This window comes from Phocoena phocoena, chromosome 6, assembly GCF_963924675.1.
Source record: "Phocoena phocoena chromosome 6, mPhoPho1.1, whole genome shotgun sequence".
Classification (NCBI taxonomy): domain Eukaryota; kingdom Metazoa; phylum Chordata; class Mammalia; order Artiodactyla; family Phocoenidae; genus Phocoena; species Phocoena phocoena.
Window position 1 is genome coordinate 13,261,368 of NC_089224.1, and position 16,805 is coordinate 13,278,172.

The 16,805-nt window shown below is 42.1% G+C and overlaps 2 protein-coding genes across 2 annotated transcripts in view; one reads left to right on the plus strand and one right to left on the minus strand.

The window, feature by feature from the left end:
* CDCA2 (cell division cycle associated 2) overlaps positions 1–6,691 on the minus strand; it is a 50,004-nt gene extending 43,313 nt beyond the window's left edge. The window contains exons 1-3 of the mRNA XM_065879356.1: positions 6,628–6,691; positions 6,362–6,535; positions 5,130–5,275 (exon numbers count right to left, since the gene is read on the minus strand). Of these exons, the coding sequence (XP_065735428.1) occupies positions 5,130–5,275; positions 6,362–6,535; positions 6,628–6,691 (384 nt within the window). The remainder of the gene's footprint in view (positions 1–5,129; positions 5,276–6,361; positions 6,536–6,627) is intronic.
* A 1,536-nt stretch (positions 6,692–8,227) lies between these two features.
* Positions 8,228–16,805, plus strand: part of KCTD9 (potassium channel tetramerization domain containing 9) — a 54,183-nt gene continuing 45,605 nt past the window's right edge. Inside the window, exon 1 of the mRNA XM_065879310.1 lies at positions 8,228–8,411. Coding sequence (XP_065735382.1) covers positions 8,364–8,411 — 48 coding nt within the window. The 5' untranslated portion in view covers positions 8,228–8,363. The remainder of the gene's footprint in view (positions 8,412–16,805) is intronic.

A 16,805-nucleotide genomic window follows, 5' to 3' on the forward strand; every position in this document is an offset into this window, starting at 1 on the left:
ACCAAAATGTGACACTGAGATACAAAGTGAGCAAATACTGTTGGAAAAATGGTGCCAGTAGACTTGCTTGACGCAGGGCAGCCACAAACCTTCAATTTGTTAAAAAAAAAAAAAAAAAAAAAGGAGGTCTTCCCTGGTGGTGCAGTAGTTAAGAATCCGCCTGCCAATGCAGGGGACACGGGTTCGAGCCCTGGTCCGGGAAGATCCCACATGCCGTGGAGCAACTAAGCCCTTGTGCCACAACTGCTGAGCCTGCGCTCTAGAGCCTGCAGACCACAACTACTGAAGCCCGTGCGCCTAGAGCCCGTGCTCCACAACAAGAGAGGCCGCTGCAGTGAGAGGCCCACGCACCGCAGCGAAGAGCGGCCCCCGCCTGCCCCAACTAGAGAAAGCCCGCACGCAGAAATGAAGACCCAATGCGGCCAAAAATAAATAAATAAATTTATTTTAAAAAATGCAAAGCACAATAAAAGGGGGTATGCCTATACAATGAGAAAAGGACAGTCTCTTCTATAAACGGTGTTGGGAAAACTGAACAGACACAAAAAAGAATGAAACTGGACCACTTATCTTACACCATACACAAAATGGATTAAAGATTTGAACATAAGACCTGAAACTGTAAAACTCCTAGATGAAAACAGGTGATAAGCAACTTGACATAAGTCTTGGTGATGATTTTTTGGATTTGACACCAAAAGCAAAGGCACCAAAAGCAAGAACGAACAAGTGGGACTATATCAAACTAAAAAGCTTCTGCACAGCAGAGAATCATCAACAAAATGAAAAGGCAACCTACCAAACGGGACGAAATTTGCAAATCATATGTCTGATAAGGGGTTAATGTCCAAAATATAAAAAGAACTCATTTCAACTCAACAGCAGAAAACAAATCTGATTAAAAAATGGGCAGAGGGGCTTCCCTGGTGGCGCAGTTGTTGGGAGTCCACCTGCCGATGCGGGGGACGCGAGTTCACGCCCCGGTCCGGGAAGATCCCACATGCCGCGGAGCGGCTGGGCCCGTGAGCCATGGACACTGAGCCTGCGCGTCCGGAGCCTGTGCTCCGCAACGGGAGAGGCCACGGCAGTGAGGCCCACGTACAAGAAAAAAAAAAAAAAATGGGCAGAGGATCTGAATATGCATTTTTCCAAAGACATACAGATGGTCAACAGGTACATGAAAAGGTGCTCAGCATTACTAATCAGCTGGAAAATGCAAATCAAAACCGCAATGACATATCACCTCATACCTGTCAGAACGGCTATTACTGAAAACACAAGAGAGAACAAGTGTTGGTGAAGATGTGGAGAAAAGGGAACCCTTGTGCACTGTTGGTCAGAATGCAAATTGGTGCAGCCACTATGGAGAACGGTATGGAGGTTCCTCAAAAAATTAAGAAGTACTATATGATCCAGAAACTCTATTTCTGGGTGCTTAATCAAAGGAAAACAGTAACTCAAAAAGATATATGTACGCCCATGTTCAACACAGTATTATTTACAACAGCCAAGATACGGAAACAACCTAATTGTCGCTTGATGAATGAATGGATAAAGAAATTGTGGTGTACACACAATGGAATATTATTTGGCCATAAGAACGAAACCTTGCCATTTGCAACAACATGTTGGACTTCAAGGGCCTTACGCTAAGTCAGTCAGTCAGAGAAAGACAAATACCATATGATCTCACTTATCTGTGGAATCGAAGACAAAACACACAAAAGAAAACAAAAAAGTCAAACAAGCTCATAAATACAGAGAAGAGATTGGTGGCTGGTTGTTGGGAGTGTGTAAAAAATAGGTGAAGGGGGTCAAGAGGTATAAACTTTCAGTTATAAAATAAATAAGTCATGGATATAATGTACAGCATGGTGACTATAATTAATAATACTGTATTGCATATTTGAAAGTTGCTAAAAGAGTAGATCTTAACAGTTCTCATCACAGGGAAAAAAGAATTTGTAACTATGTGCAGTGATCATTTTGCAATATATATATCCCTCATCCTTCCTCCACTACTCTTGTTTTCATTCTTGAATATCTCAATGCTAGATACTACAACTATATATTCCAGCAATTCTTTTAATAAGTACAGTCATATGATATGTGTGGGGATGTGTTTATGTACGTATGTGTATGTATATCCTTAAGAAAAAAAAAAGAGAAAAATCAACAGCAGATATGGAATGTCACCAAACAAAAACTGACTTAGTCCAGAGAAAGCTGAAACTGACAGGGGCTCCTTAGGGTGGTCTCGTAACAGGAAACAAGCGGACTTGCTAGAGACCCCCAGAAAGGCTCAGGTTATCTAAAGCATCAGATATTCAATATGTCTGAAACAAGGGTCCAGGGCAATGTTGAAGCTGTATCAGTAGCACTTGAACCTACAGATCTCTCCACAAATAGCAAAGAACCTTTATGTTTTGGAGGGAACCTTTATGTTTTAGGACTCTATGAGATCTAAACAGCTAAGGATAGGAGGCCCTGTACTGAAAACAGTTTGTCTAAGTCTTCTCAATGCCTTCCAGCCACTTTCTACCATTTGCCTTCCACGGTTCTAGGGCTCAGGTTTACATCCCCAGGAATTCCCTCAAAGAAAACAGATCTGCCAAAGAGAAAGTACCCACAGGATTCTAATATTTGGGAGTTCCTTCACTGAAAAAGTGGCCCTGCTGTCCTACATGGAAATCCACTAGCCAACAGAGCCAGACCACACACAGTTAGCTCCCAGTCAGTTTTTAAAGTGTCGCACCTTCAAATGTGAACAGAGTCAAGGATCACAGGCATCTGAAGAAAGATTTGAGAATGAGCCAGAACCTAAAATAATTAGGTAGCAAAATGAGACCCCATGAAATATGGAAGAAAACTTCAACAAAACTATAATGTCCTCAACAATGCACAGTGAAAGATAGTCCATCATGATAAATTAAAAGACTAAACCAAAAAAAAAAAAAGTACTTATTAATCACAGGAAAAACAAAAATCATGCAAGAAAGGAAATATGGCCCTAACACACCATATGGCAATTCATGAAAAATATCTATAGGGTTAGATAATACATACTAAACCCTAATTTAAACACAAATTGTAACTGGTTGTACTGGTAGGAAGGCAGGAAGAGGAAAGTGTCAGGACAGCTATGGCTAGGAGATGTGAGAGCAAAATCCTCATTTTTCACAGAAATAACAACAATGATAGCATAAAACATACCATGTTCCAGGCACAGTTGTAAGTACTTCATATCTATTAATTTATTCAACCTCATAAAACCCTTGCTACTATTATCACCCCTGTTTTATACATGAGGAAACTGGAACAGAAAATTCAAGTAATTTGCCAAAAGTCACAATTAACTAATAATAAAGCCTAGAATCAAACGCCAACAATACAACTCCACAGGCCATGTTCCCATATACTCTAACACAGTTCTCAATAAGTTTTTACACCCTAAAGAATTACTGAGCACACCGAATTCTCTTAGTTCACGTTCGTTATATCTATCAAGAATATTTCAACAGCTTTTCCAGAATTGTGGATATCCTTTAATGCAACACAAAATTCAATGAAGATTTCTTAAACGTTAGTTGCAATGTCAAATATGAAATCTTATCAATGAACTTTTCATATTCTGTTATGTTAAAATCCATGGGCCTATCCTGCAACTTGAGGGTATAATTTGCATGTACTGGTCGTGTAGAAAATACTGGTTCACTCAGTTATGTGTATCTTCCAAATGTTAACATATTTTACTGTGCAATATCCAAACGTCACATTAATATCCCCACTGATCCATCAGAAAAGTGCAGCCACTGGGAAGCTGTCAAGTAAGATCACAGTCGTGAATACAAGTTTTCCAAAATTCTAATTTTCTCTCAAAAACTCGAATTTTTTCATTGGTAAGAAATATCTGGCTTTCCTTGAAGTGGCAGGTTCACTGTTCATTTCTGAGAAAAAGCCAGCCACGTTCCCAAGTCTGACTAACCATGTCTGTCAGTCATTCTTTCAAATAAACACGATGTTCCGTGAAAAAGTGGCTAGTTCAACTCACAGCTCAAACAATCATATCCATAACTTTTCTGGAAACATTCACCACACTTCGGTATATACTTTGGAAATGCCTGGTGTCTACTTCCCATTTCATCACACACAATATTCCAGGGTTGAAAATTAATAAAATGTGTAATTTTTATTGCTTCATCAAGGATGTTAAGTGAAACTGGCCTTATTATTGTTTTCTGTAAGCGATGAACAGGGTTGAAGGTAAAATGATTGCTTGATGCCATCAGTTTTAACCACCACTGCTCTTACACCATGAGTGCAAACATCAACACAGTGAAAAAGGGCAAATAACACCTTAGTGCTGTTTCAACAAATAGTTTGACCTCATGGACCTCTTGGATGGGACTCAGGTATTCCCAGGAATCTGCAGATAATTTCTGAGAAGCCCTGCACTGCACTAAACAGCCTCATGTATACACAGGGTCTAAAACGAAAAATAAAGAAGTGGCAATAAAAGTACCTTTTAAAATAGGAAGGCCCATACCAAAAGAGCCAAACGAGCCAAAGAAGGGCAAGCCCGGGACTGTCTTTCATAGCAAGTCTTGTACTATTTGACTTTTTTAGAAGCATGTATTATTCTGATAAAAATCTGCAAAAATATCTAAATACTTCCCCATCAACAAACACTTCGCTCCTTTCCACAAGGTTATCCCAAATACATTTTGGTGGGGGTGTGGGGAACTCTTGCCCCTACATGTCAACACACAGTAGTCACAAAAGTATTAGACACTTACAGACAAAATATTAAAACAAAAAGGTCGGAAAACACTGCCTCACCTCATTAGAGAAAAACAGACATGAACTAGACAAAAATGTTTAAAATAAAACAGAAAGCGCCTCCAGAACACCATTTCTATCCAGGATCTCATAACCTTTAATAGATCCATGCTCAACATCAACATTTAAACTAAGCACACAATCTCTGTAAGACAGAGAAAATATTCTCTCTCCAGATCCAAAACAGATGAGGGGCACTGGAGAGTACCAACACTGTACAAAAGCTTTCTAACAGAGCAAAACATACTCCTAGAAGAATTCATGACGGAACTTAAAAAAGAAAACCATACCTGATAAGGGGAATTCTTGGTCAAAGAAGCATTCTTTAAATTCCGCTGCTGGGCAATGAAACGAATTAGATGGTTTGTTTCCGGAGAGCCCCGAACACCAACTGTAGAGCGTCGTCTGGATTTTTTAAGGTAGGATGATGACTTTCCTATAATAAAAACTCTTTTGTAAGTTGGAACACAACAAGGCAATCAGTAATCATGCCCTGAATACCCATGATCCACCAGCCTGAGAGAGAATATGATGAACGCATCGTACAGGGATCTAAATGGAAAAGTACAGGCAAAATTGTGCACACATTATCAGATGGGTAGGTACCTTTGTCTACTGATTTATGCCATGCCCTGGAGCGGTGCTTAGCACATAGCAGGCGTTTATCAAAAAGTTGTGGAACAAATGCATGAATACATTTGAATTAACAGGTGTCATTTTTGTTTCTTATTTCCTGCACAGAGTTGGTAATGGATTGCTTTGGACTAAAAATTTCTCTTTTTCTGATCCCCAAGGACGATCTCCTCCCAGGCACACACTCTCATGTCCTCAATTGTTCACAATAATTTGTTTCTCTTAGATACCTGTCTACCTTCAGCACACTACCCTGAATTCCAACCAGTTTAGCTTTTTAAAGGTCTAAGAATGATGTTCTTGAGAAGGGAACACAGGTTGGCATCCACTTCGGTCTTGTCTCCATCAGGTATTACTAGGCTAGTGCCCCCTGATTTTCAAGTCCCCCATTACCCTCCATTTCTAAATTCTATTCTCTAATTCCATTCCCATTATTTGTTTCTTCAGCTAAATCAGACTTCACAGGTGAATTTCATTTCTACTCCATAAAGGAGATTAGCCTGAGTCACTTTTCTGTTTGAGATTTTGAAAGAGGTATGCCCCAGTCTTTCAATGTCATATTTTCTTAATTGTCCTTCAACTTTCTCTCATTTTTACCATACATGACCATAAAATGTATTACTATTTTCACATACACACTCCTGTATCCCGTGTGTCGGGTCAAAGAGTGACTCGCACACATGTCCTTTTCCAGTTTGGGCCTGGAGCGCAGCTGTGACTTAGGAACAGTACCATGCTGGGTGCCCTGGGACCCTGATCTCCCTGATCCAGCAAGTCTGAGAGTCAATCAATTTAGATAAAGTAGTAAGATAGACAGGGTAAGTGAACAAAATAGAGTTTAATTTTTCAACTTTTAAAGGCACTGCAATAGAAGAAGAACATCTCTTACCTGAAGAGTTCTTTACAAAACTTTCAGGTGTAATTCCCAATTGCTCCACAGTTACTGTGGAAAAGTTCAAAGGTGATTGAAAAGCATCTGACATGCAACGATTAGGAGTCACTTCAGCTGCAGGCTTGTGAGGAGTTACAAGCTTCCCATTTCCCAAAATGAAAGAGGTATCTTCTGAAACAGACAACATGTAGGGTCTAAACATCATTATCAAGATAAACACCTAAACATTAAATTTCACAAAGAAACAACAGGTCACTACATACCAGCGTTATTAATAGCAGACTCCTTGGTTTCAAGGGGCTTGCTGTCTTTTGAACTATCATCCATCTAAAAAAGAGAGAAGAGTGAAAAAAGAAAAATAACCCCACCTCCAAAATTAATGTGATTTGATCGAGATCCTCTTTCAAGACTGAATTCTAATACAACCTATACTGGCACGAAAACGGATGACAAGAGACTACTTTTGGAGCTCAAATTAAAGAGAAATGGAGGAAACTGCTGTTCGGGATGAAACAAAGCAGATCCCATACAATAAAGCCAAGGCTTTCCAACCTTAGCGAACATCAGAATCATCTAGGCTTCTCCGGTTGGAGAAGCGGCTTTGCGGATTCCCAAAAATTCTAATTCAGGAGGTCTGGCTGGGCCCCAGAAATCTGCATTTTAAAAAGCAGGCGGGTGATCCAGTAGAACACACTTCTGAGAAACACGTCGAAGAAACAGCTCTGCGCCACTACTGTCTCGGAACTCCCAAACAGGCCACTTGCCTTACCTCCCTCTCGGGTTTATTTTGAACACTCCGCCGATGAGTGTCGTGGCTGTCGTGCCTTCTAGACCTCGGCTCTCTGGTCCTGATGGGCTCGCTCAAGAAAGTAACTGTCGGCCGCCAAGCCAGCCGCGGGGGGCTACCTGGTCCCCGGCCGCCGACCCCCAGACCCCACAGCCGGCGTTTCCTATACCCTCCCCTCCGCCCGGCCGCGGCCCGCCGCCCGATTCAAATCGCCGGCCCCGCCTCCTCGGCGTCCCGGCGTTACTCTGAGAATCTCTACGCCCACGCCACTCGCACGTGTGCGCGCGCGCACCGAACTCTCCCAGACCTCTACCTCGCCTTCCCAGGAACAGGAGTGGCTTCGTGGGCTCGGAGAAACACCACCGCTAGCCGCAGTTGACACACTGTCCAGTGAGCTCCACTGCTGACCTGCGTCCCCGGGAACTATTTTCTGTGAGAGCCTCGCGGAGGAATTATCTAGTTAGCCGTTTGGTTCCGTCCCCGGCCTTTCGATTGGATGCTGCGAACTTCGAAAAGAATCATTGAACCAATCCTGACAGAACGACGGGCTGGCTCTTACCCAATCAGCCAGTCCCGACCGCAGCCGTTTCCTCGGTGGGTTGAGCGAGTGGGAGGGGTTAAAGTTGGGAGGCTCTGAGTGGTTGTGGATCACTTCCACCGCTCTGCCTCTTCCCTCAAGCCCCGCCTCCGTATGCAGATAAGCTCTACCTGGTGTTGGCTATGCGCCTGCTCAGTAACGCTTTGAGCCGCCGTTCGGCTCCAGGTTCAGCTCTGATTGGCTGAGAACCCTTCCCCGTCGGCTAGACTGCAGCCTCTCTTCCCTCCTTCCACCTGGGCTGGGTTAGTTAGAGCCCACCCAGTGCAGGGCGATGATTGGCTGAATTTTGGCCGGCGCTGCCCGCTGATTGGCGGAGCTTAGAGTCAGTCTGGGAGAGGTGGGGGAAGGGCCCCAGGCTGACTGAGGAGCCCAGGGGCGGGGTGGGAAGGAGGACCCGCCAACCTTGGGGTGTGGGTAGGAGAGTGCGTGCCTGTGTGTGTGTGTCTGTGTGTGTGTGTGTGTGTGTCTGTGTGTGTGTCTGTAAGGGAAGGAAGGTGGCGAAGGGAGGAGAGTCCGAGTGGGTGGAGGGAGGGGAAGGGCGGGAAAAGAAAAAGGTGGGAGGAGAGCCAGGTGGGAGGGTGGCGACTCACTCAGGACCCAGTGGGGGCAGCGCGATGAGGCGGGTGACCCTGTTCCTTAACGGCAGCCCCAAGAATGGAAAGGTAAGGGGGTCGGGAGGAGGCGAGGCGGGCCCGGCTGCTGGGGGCGAGGGCAGCGGAGTGCGGAGCGGGCGCACAGGGCTGAGGGCTGAAGTTGGGGAGAGGGGCTGGGAGCGGGGAGGTGGGCGTGCGCCGGGGTGGGGGGCGTCCAGGAGGAGGCGAACGTCGGGTCCCCGCGGCCTCCTCCCCACCCCCGGGATCCCTAGCCCGAGCCTGCCCTTGGACTCCCCAGCTGCTCTGGGGACCAGCGCGCAGGTCAACTTGTGCTCAGTCGTTCCCAAGTCCAGGTGTGGGTTCTGGAGACCACAGGACTCGGAGGGCGTGGGGAGGGCCGCTGTCACCTGATGCTTCTATTCCTCTTCCCACTTCCCCCAAGACCCCGCTGCCCCCCACCCCTGGCTACAGAAGGCGCCGGTTCCCACCTTCGTGCTGAGTAATGGTCTGCTCCAGAAAGTGGCCGTAACGACTAAGGCGTGTAAGGTTGATCAGGTGAAAAGAATTTCAACTCTTTCTCTCCGTGGATGAGTAAAACACTCTCCCATCCTAGGGCCAATAGACGGATGGAAAATTGGTGACATTTTCTTGATGGTCCCCCTCCCTCCCCCGCTTTAGGAGCCCCAAGCCCCGCCGCCGTCAAACTTTTGTACTCGCTTTAGTCTTTCGCCGTATTTTAGTTCCGTAGAGGACTAGGACAATAGACCAAAATGGATTGATTGGACATTGCTCTTTGCTGTGTTAGGCCTTTGTTGAGCGTGTGGTGCTAAATATTTTTCCAGCGCTGGAGTAAGCCAACATGAATCCTGTTCCTTCTCAGCCTCTTGCCCCACCCATGAAAGTTCGGCTTCTTTGGAAAATTTGACTGTTTAAGGCAGACGTTTATGGTGTGGCTAAATGACGTTTAGAAATAATTAAGCCTTGTGAGTCTGAGATGAAGATAGATTGGGCTCCCTGTTTCATTAGCCAGAATGGTTTGTTTCCTGCATCTTTTGGAAACATTGCACATTTTTAAATAGCGTAATTGTGCCACGGTTTAAAAAAATGGCTTTCCAGCTACTCTGCAGTTTTGAGTGAACGTGCTGTAAAAATTTGAACCGCACTGTAGTGTGTTGACTATAATGTTGCGTTCTTCTGGTTTTAGAGATTTAATGCTCATATAAAAACAGAACTGGCATAATAAATTCAAGTTCTTGAATTTTCACAAATGCTGCCTCAAAATAGGCTTCCCAAGATTCACATTATTTCTGACCCTTTTAAACTTTTTCTGTACCTGTTTTGTCTGTTGATTACTACTCATAATCTAAAACATATTGTTACGGGAAGAAAGATTTAGTAGATCCAAAGTTACAATTGCAGTAGATCTCTCATTGACCCTTTTATTTAACATCTCTTCTGTTATTCCATGGAAGACAACATGTTTAGACCCAGCCATAAATATTTAACTATTTCTTCTGAAACTACTGAATTTTGTTCTTGTCAAAAGTTGGCTGGCTTAGTCTTGCCATATTTTTAATAAGGTGGCTTTTTTCTGAAAGCTACTTACTTTTCACTTGATTTTTTTTTTTTTTGCGGTACGGGGGCCTCGCACTGCTGTGGCCTCTCCTGTTGCGGAGCACAGGCTCCGGACGCACAGGCTCAGCGGCGATGGCTCACGGGCCCAGCCACCCCGCGTCATGTGGGACCCTCCCGGACCGGGGCACGAAACCGCGTCCCCTGCATCGGCAGGCGGACTCTCAACCACTGCGCCACCAGGGAAGCCCAGCTACTTACTTTTGACTAGGTTAGGTTTTGTTTTGTTTTGTTTTGTTTTTTTGCGGTACGCGGGCCTTGCTGTTGTAGCCTCTCCCGTTGCGGAGCACAGGCTCCAGACGCTCAGGCTCAGCGGCCATGGTTCACGGGCCCAGCCACTCCGCGGCATGTGGGATCTTCCCGGACCGCGGCACGAACCCGTGTCCCCTGCATCGGCAGGCGGACTCCCAACCACTGCGCCACCAGGGAAGCCCTAGGTTAGGTTTTTGGATTTGATTTTATTTGCTTTAAAAATATTTTGCTAGAGAATTGGAAAAAACTCAAATAGTTAAATGTGTTTATGTTACAAAGATTATAAAAACCCAAACTAGAGAATACCAGTATGATTCAATATTAAAAATAAGTCATGCCATAATCCTTGCTACTTAACCGGAAAACATTCTGTGCCAAACTTGTCAGTGTTTCCTCTCCTCTCCCTTAAGCTGATTAAAAAAATAATATTATAATTACTCTTATTTGACCAAAGAGAGCAGAATAATACATAACATGTATTTTCTGTATAAATAGTCACTGTATTTCGTCAGGGTTGGCATGATCTTGACATGATTTTTCATGGAGCTGAAACAAAGCACTACAAGGAGATAGAGTTTGGTTTCCTATCCACCGGTTGGAATGTCTGTGTCACTTTCATCATTTCCTTGTTTACCTAGCCTCTGTTTTTGTTTCCTGGCCATAAGAGTAATGCCTGTCTTTTTCAAATAAGTTTCCCTCCTTTAAAGCTTGTTCAGTGGTTGCCAGCCTGGGCCCTGAAGCTTGGGGTTAGGAAGACACAGAGTCACAGCAGGGGACTACATCATAGACTTTTGACTTTTCTGTACATTGAGTAAACATAAGTGTGACTACTAAATGTTTTGAAGAGGGGGCTTCAGTGCTTTCCAGTGCTTTCCAGAGTGAGAGGGTCCACCACAGGGGGCGTGCAAGAGGATCCAGTAGAGTTTAAGAAGAAATATTACACCTTTTATTTATATCTTTTACTTAAAGATATAAAATTATATTAAGACTTGGTTTGTCCAATCTGGAATTGCGGAGCACAGGCTCTGGATGTGCAGGCTCAGCGGCCATGGCTCACGGGCCCAGCCGCTCCGCGGCATGTGGGATCTTCCCGGCCCGGGGCATGAACCCGTGTCCCCTGCATCAGCAGGCGGACTCCCAGCCACTGCGCCACCAGGGAAGCCCGACACAGGTGCTTTTAATGACTGAGAATGTCAGCTGGTCTCAGGTCTTCTGAGAGGAGGCCGGACGTTCACATGGGAAAAGCTGACAGTTGCTTCTTCACCGGTTGGTTCCCTTTGGCATATTGTGATATGGTGAAGCTTACATGTGCCAGGTTAAGATGTGTATTATACCGTTTTCACTAAATTAACCGTCACCAAAATGCCAAGTGGCTTGACAAGATTCCTTCAAATAAGATGCAGATCGAAGACAATACTAACTAGGCAAGCCCAAGTAAGCCATGAGAAATGGCAGGGCTGCCACTTCTAATATAAACTCTCAGATTAAAAAAAAAAACAAAAAACAGGGACTTCCGTGGTGGCGCAAAGGGGTTAAGAATCTGCCTGCCAATGCAGGGGACACGGGTTCGAGCCCTGGTCGGGGAAGATCCCACATGCCACGGAGCAACTAAGCCCGTGCGCCACAACTACTGAGCCCACGCACCTAGAGCCCGTGCTCCACAACAAGAGAAGCCACCGCAATGAGAAGCCCGTGCTCGCTTCAACTAGAGGAAGCCTGCACACAGCAATGAAGATCCAACACAACCCAATAAATAAATAAATAAACAAATTTATAAATGAAAATGCCAATCTTTAAAAAAAAAAAACAGTGGATTTATAGATCAGAGAAGAGGGCAAAAAGTGCCAAATTTTAAAGAAGACTATTTGAAGTCCTATTTAATAACTGCTATTAACAGTAAATTGCTCCCCAAGTGTATATCGTTCTTTGAGATATTAGCCAATCATAGGATGAGGTCATCTCAATTAGCAAGATATTTCAGAGTACTTTCCAGCACACAAAGACAGTTTCAGATTTTCTTTTTTCTTTTTCTTTTAATGTGTAAAGTCAACCTTGAATTTGGCAGGAGTTCACTAAGCTTAATGATAAATATTTACAGGATTTTTACTGGTTTACTCATCGTCTTGAGTCAGTAAAAGTCCTCTTATCATTTGGGAAATTATATTCTTCCTGACAGTGGTATATACTTTATAAATAAGTAAATAAGTATACAAATGTTTGAGGCCATGCCCAAAAACGTTTTACTTAAGGGGTACATAGTGAAAAACATTTGAAGGCCATATTTCTAAAAAAAAGGGGATCTTTACATTTTAGTTTGTTTAAGTTGCTCCAGAAGAGTCGGGTTTGAACCTTTTCATCCTCTCTCCATATGCCTCAGAATTCCCATTGTTCTCCTTTTAACATTCTGTGTAATAGTTGGCATCGAGGAATATGAAATGAGAACTTAGATCTCTGAATGTAGTGAGTGGCTTTTGAGCAACCCGATGTAAATTCAAAGTTTCCGTACATCTTGGACATAAGTTGCTTTTTTTTTTTAAATTGAGAATATTCAATAATGTGCTGTGCCAGTTTTAGGCCTTTTGTATACCTTATTCATTCATTCAGTCAACACTTAGACTGAGTTCTGTCTTTGAGGAGGAACCATGCCAGGCACTGCAGATATAGTGGGATATGAAATAGATCTTAATTCTGTACTGATGTTTACAGTCTTGGTCCCAGACCTGTTTTCTTCTGGCTTTGATATTAGGTCAGAAATGTGTTGTTGGTATTAACAGAGTTTCCAGAGTTGAATTCATTGTGTTGAGTTGAAGAAAGGTGAAAATCTATGTAAAGCTTTGTCTATTGAAATCTAAACATTAATAAGAAACTTGCTCTTCAAGTTTAAACGTTTTTAAAATGTATTTGATACATATAAAAGAATACAATAAAGAATATTAATATGCATAAAATGAAAAGGAAAATAATATAATGAATATCAGTAAACTTACCACACAGCTCAAGAAATAGCATATTATAAAAACTTAATGTGTTTGTCTACTTTCCTATATCCCATGAAGGCAGCCAATTTCATGAATTCTTTTTCAGTAAATAGTTTTGCCACGTATGTATGTGTAAGTAAACTATATGTTTTGTCAGCTTTGGGATATATCATACCCTAAATTGGTATCACATTGTACATAGTCTTTTTGGTTTTGTTTTTGCGGCACGCGGGCCTCTCACTGTTGTGGCCTCTCCCGTTGTGGAACACAGGCTCCAGACGCGCAGGCTCAGCGGCTATGGCTCACGGGCCCAGCTGCTCCGCAGCATGTGGGATCTTCCCAGACCGGGGCACGAACCCGTGTCCCCTGCATCGGCAGGCGGACTCTCAACCACTGCGCCACCAGGGAAGCCCTACATAGTCTTTTTGGACATGAGTTTTTCATTCAGTATAATATTTCTAAGATTTCATCTATATTGTCACACATACTGATAGTTTAGTCATTTTCACTGCTTTATAATAATTATACAAAGTATACACAAATACTATCACAGTTTATCCATTCTCCTGTCAGTGGACAGTTGGGTTGTTTATTTTCTTTATATTTTGCCATGAAATTGACCAGTGCTGCCATGAGTATTACTGTATATCCTGGTGCACACACGTGCAAGCATCTTTCTAGGGCAGTGGTTTGCAAACTTTAGCATGCGTTGGAATCACCTGGAGGAATTGAGCAACTATTGCTGGGCCTCATTCCCCAGAGCTTTAGATTCACTAGGTCTGGGGTGAGGCTAGGAGTTTGAATTTCTAATCTACTTCCAGGTGATCCTAATGGTGCTGGTCTAGAGACCCCACTTTTGAGAACCACTGCTCTAGGATATATATGGAAGTTGTAATTATTGGGTATTAAGGTATGTGAATATTTAATTTTTTAAAATAATGGCAAATTGTTTTTGAAAGTCATTGTGGTAATTTATATCTCACCAGCATTGCATAAACCCTCTCATTGATACATATCCTCTTCAACATTTGCTGTTGTCAGACTTTAAAATTTTTAAATATTTTAATATTTGTCTTCTTGATGTAGTCATCTTTTTTAGGAATAAAATAATGTTAATTTTTGAAATGTATAAACTAAAAGTGTAGGCAGAGTAAATAGATTCTACATTTAGTTATTGTGATTGGTGGGTCGGTTGGGTAAATTGGCCTGCATAAATTCAATGATTATTTATTGATTGTGTATTATGTAATAGTTATGGTGGGCATTTTTTAAAAACATGTTTTAAATACATGTGCAGGTTTTAGCTTTTAAATTTGAATAACATAGATTACAATTTGAAAACAGTGTTTAAAGACAGATTAAAACTTCATTAAACTGATATGTCCTGGTAGGCACAGTGTACCGTTTAACTTTCCCAATTGGTGGATAGCTTTCACTTGTCGTGGGATCTGAAATTTAGAAAGAATTAAGTTAAATAGTAGTATAACATAGTGGCCATAAACTTTATTTATTTATTTTTTGGCCATAAACTTTAATAGACATGCTTCTCAGTTTATTCCATAGAATGCTTCCATTCTAAGTACAGTGCTTAGGTTATTAAAATGGATAATCACAGTGGCATGGAAACTTCAAGTCCACACTAGGAAGTAGAACACACGTGAAGCAAATAGCCGTTGTAAGCGTGATCATTTTATAAATGCTTGGCCTCTCTGAGGACTAAAGTCAGCTTAGTAAATAACGGTTAGAGCTCACATCCATGATATACAAGATTTCCAATGTTGCTTTTTCCCAGCAGAGTTGATATCTAATGAAGGGTACATGTGCCAATCTGTTTGAGACTTTCTCACAAACTTAAAATCTTTTACAGGTATATCACATTTTAAAATCTGATATTCTCATTAAGATTTAAAATATTATGTCTGCAGTCTTATTTGTGAGTTATTTGTTAGTATGCTCAAGAGAGTCAGCTAAAGTGATCTTGTTGAAAACATGCTAAAAATGCCTTTCAAATGAAAAACAAGTATGTTGGCCCAACTTAAGGTAAATTTTCAGATTTTCAATGCTATAAGATTCTTTGCAGTAATTTCAGTGCTGTTTTCTCTAATTGATGGCCCTTTGGTTATTTCATTTAAAGAAAATTTTCCATTACCAGATTACTTGTCAACTGCTAAAATAATTCTTATTTGTAAATCTAGTATCTAGAGCTATGGAAACCCTAAGTTAAAACTTTTTTCCTTTATTGCATAAATAATAGAAGTTCATTGTAACAAATCTGGAGGACAAAACAAAAGCTCATAAGTGAACCTTAATTCTATCCAAAGATAGCCACTTTTCATACTCATATGAACTATATGAACATCACTTTAGAATTGCATTTCTACTGTGTACTTTGTTTTTTAACTTAATGTCAGTGGAAGAGACAAATATAACTGACTCACACACAGAAAAGGCATGTCCTCGTTCAACACTCTGAAAGCAATGAAAATTTCATCTGATATTCAAGAAACATTTATCAGAGACCTGCTATAAACCAGACACTGTGACACTTAAGAGGATCCTTTTTAAACTGGCTGCAGGTCTTTTCTGGATGTTAGAGATTTGGGTAGTACAGGGAGGTACTTCATTGCTGCTCATCAGCATTACAAGGGATTATTGGTTACCTAAAATCACTGAATGAATAACCACTTTTTACAAATTAAAAATTTATTATTAAACCTTTACAGTCTAGATAGGAAGTCAGGTTAGAAAATATTTGAGGTAATGATAAATTGTGTTCAATACTATGTGAGGGCTTATTTAAGTAATAATAAAATAAATATGAACTCAATTTGTATCTAGAATGTGCTCCTTAGTATTACAGCCTACAAGGAAACACCTGTTGTACTTTGATTGCCCTGAAATTGCCAAACTGTGTGATGTGTGGCTTTTTTGTTTTTAATCTTATAATCAAATTTGACTTCAATGGGGAGAAAAGAAAGATGGTAACTACTCAACCTTCCATACAAAACAACAGGGTTTGAGTTGGACTCTACCACTTGGTTACTGTGAGTTGCTATGACATGGTCAAGCCTAACAGAATTAAAATAGTTGTTTCCTTGTTCCTGACTTTCTTCTGCTCTTTGAAGCAGCAGTGTCTAATAGAACGCTCTGTGAGGAAGGAAATAACTCCATATCTGCGCTGTGCAATATGGTAACCACTAGCCATTGTGGCTGTTGAGCAGTTCATACATGACTGTTGTAACTGATGAACTGACTTAATTAATAGCAATACATTAAAACTTAAATAGCCTCTTGTAGCTAGTGGCTTCCAAATTGGACAGCGCGGCTTTCGAACATGGCAGGTGGCCTGTATTTTCATTAGGAAACAACTGACCCACAGGAAAAATCAAGTCAATCGAATGGAAGTAGAGAACAGTTTAATTTGATGGGGTTTTTTTTGTTCTTTTGTTTTTTTTTTTTTGTGGTACGCGGGCCTCTCACTGTTGTGGCCTCTCCCGTTGCGGAGCACAGGCTCCGGACGCACAGGCTCAGCGGCCATGGCTCACGGTCCCAGCCGCTCCGCGGCATGTGGGATCTTCCCGGACTGGGGCACAAACCCGTG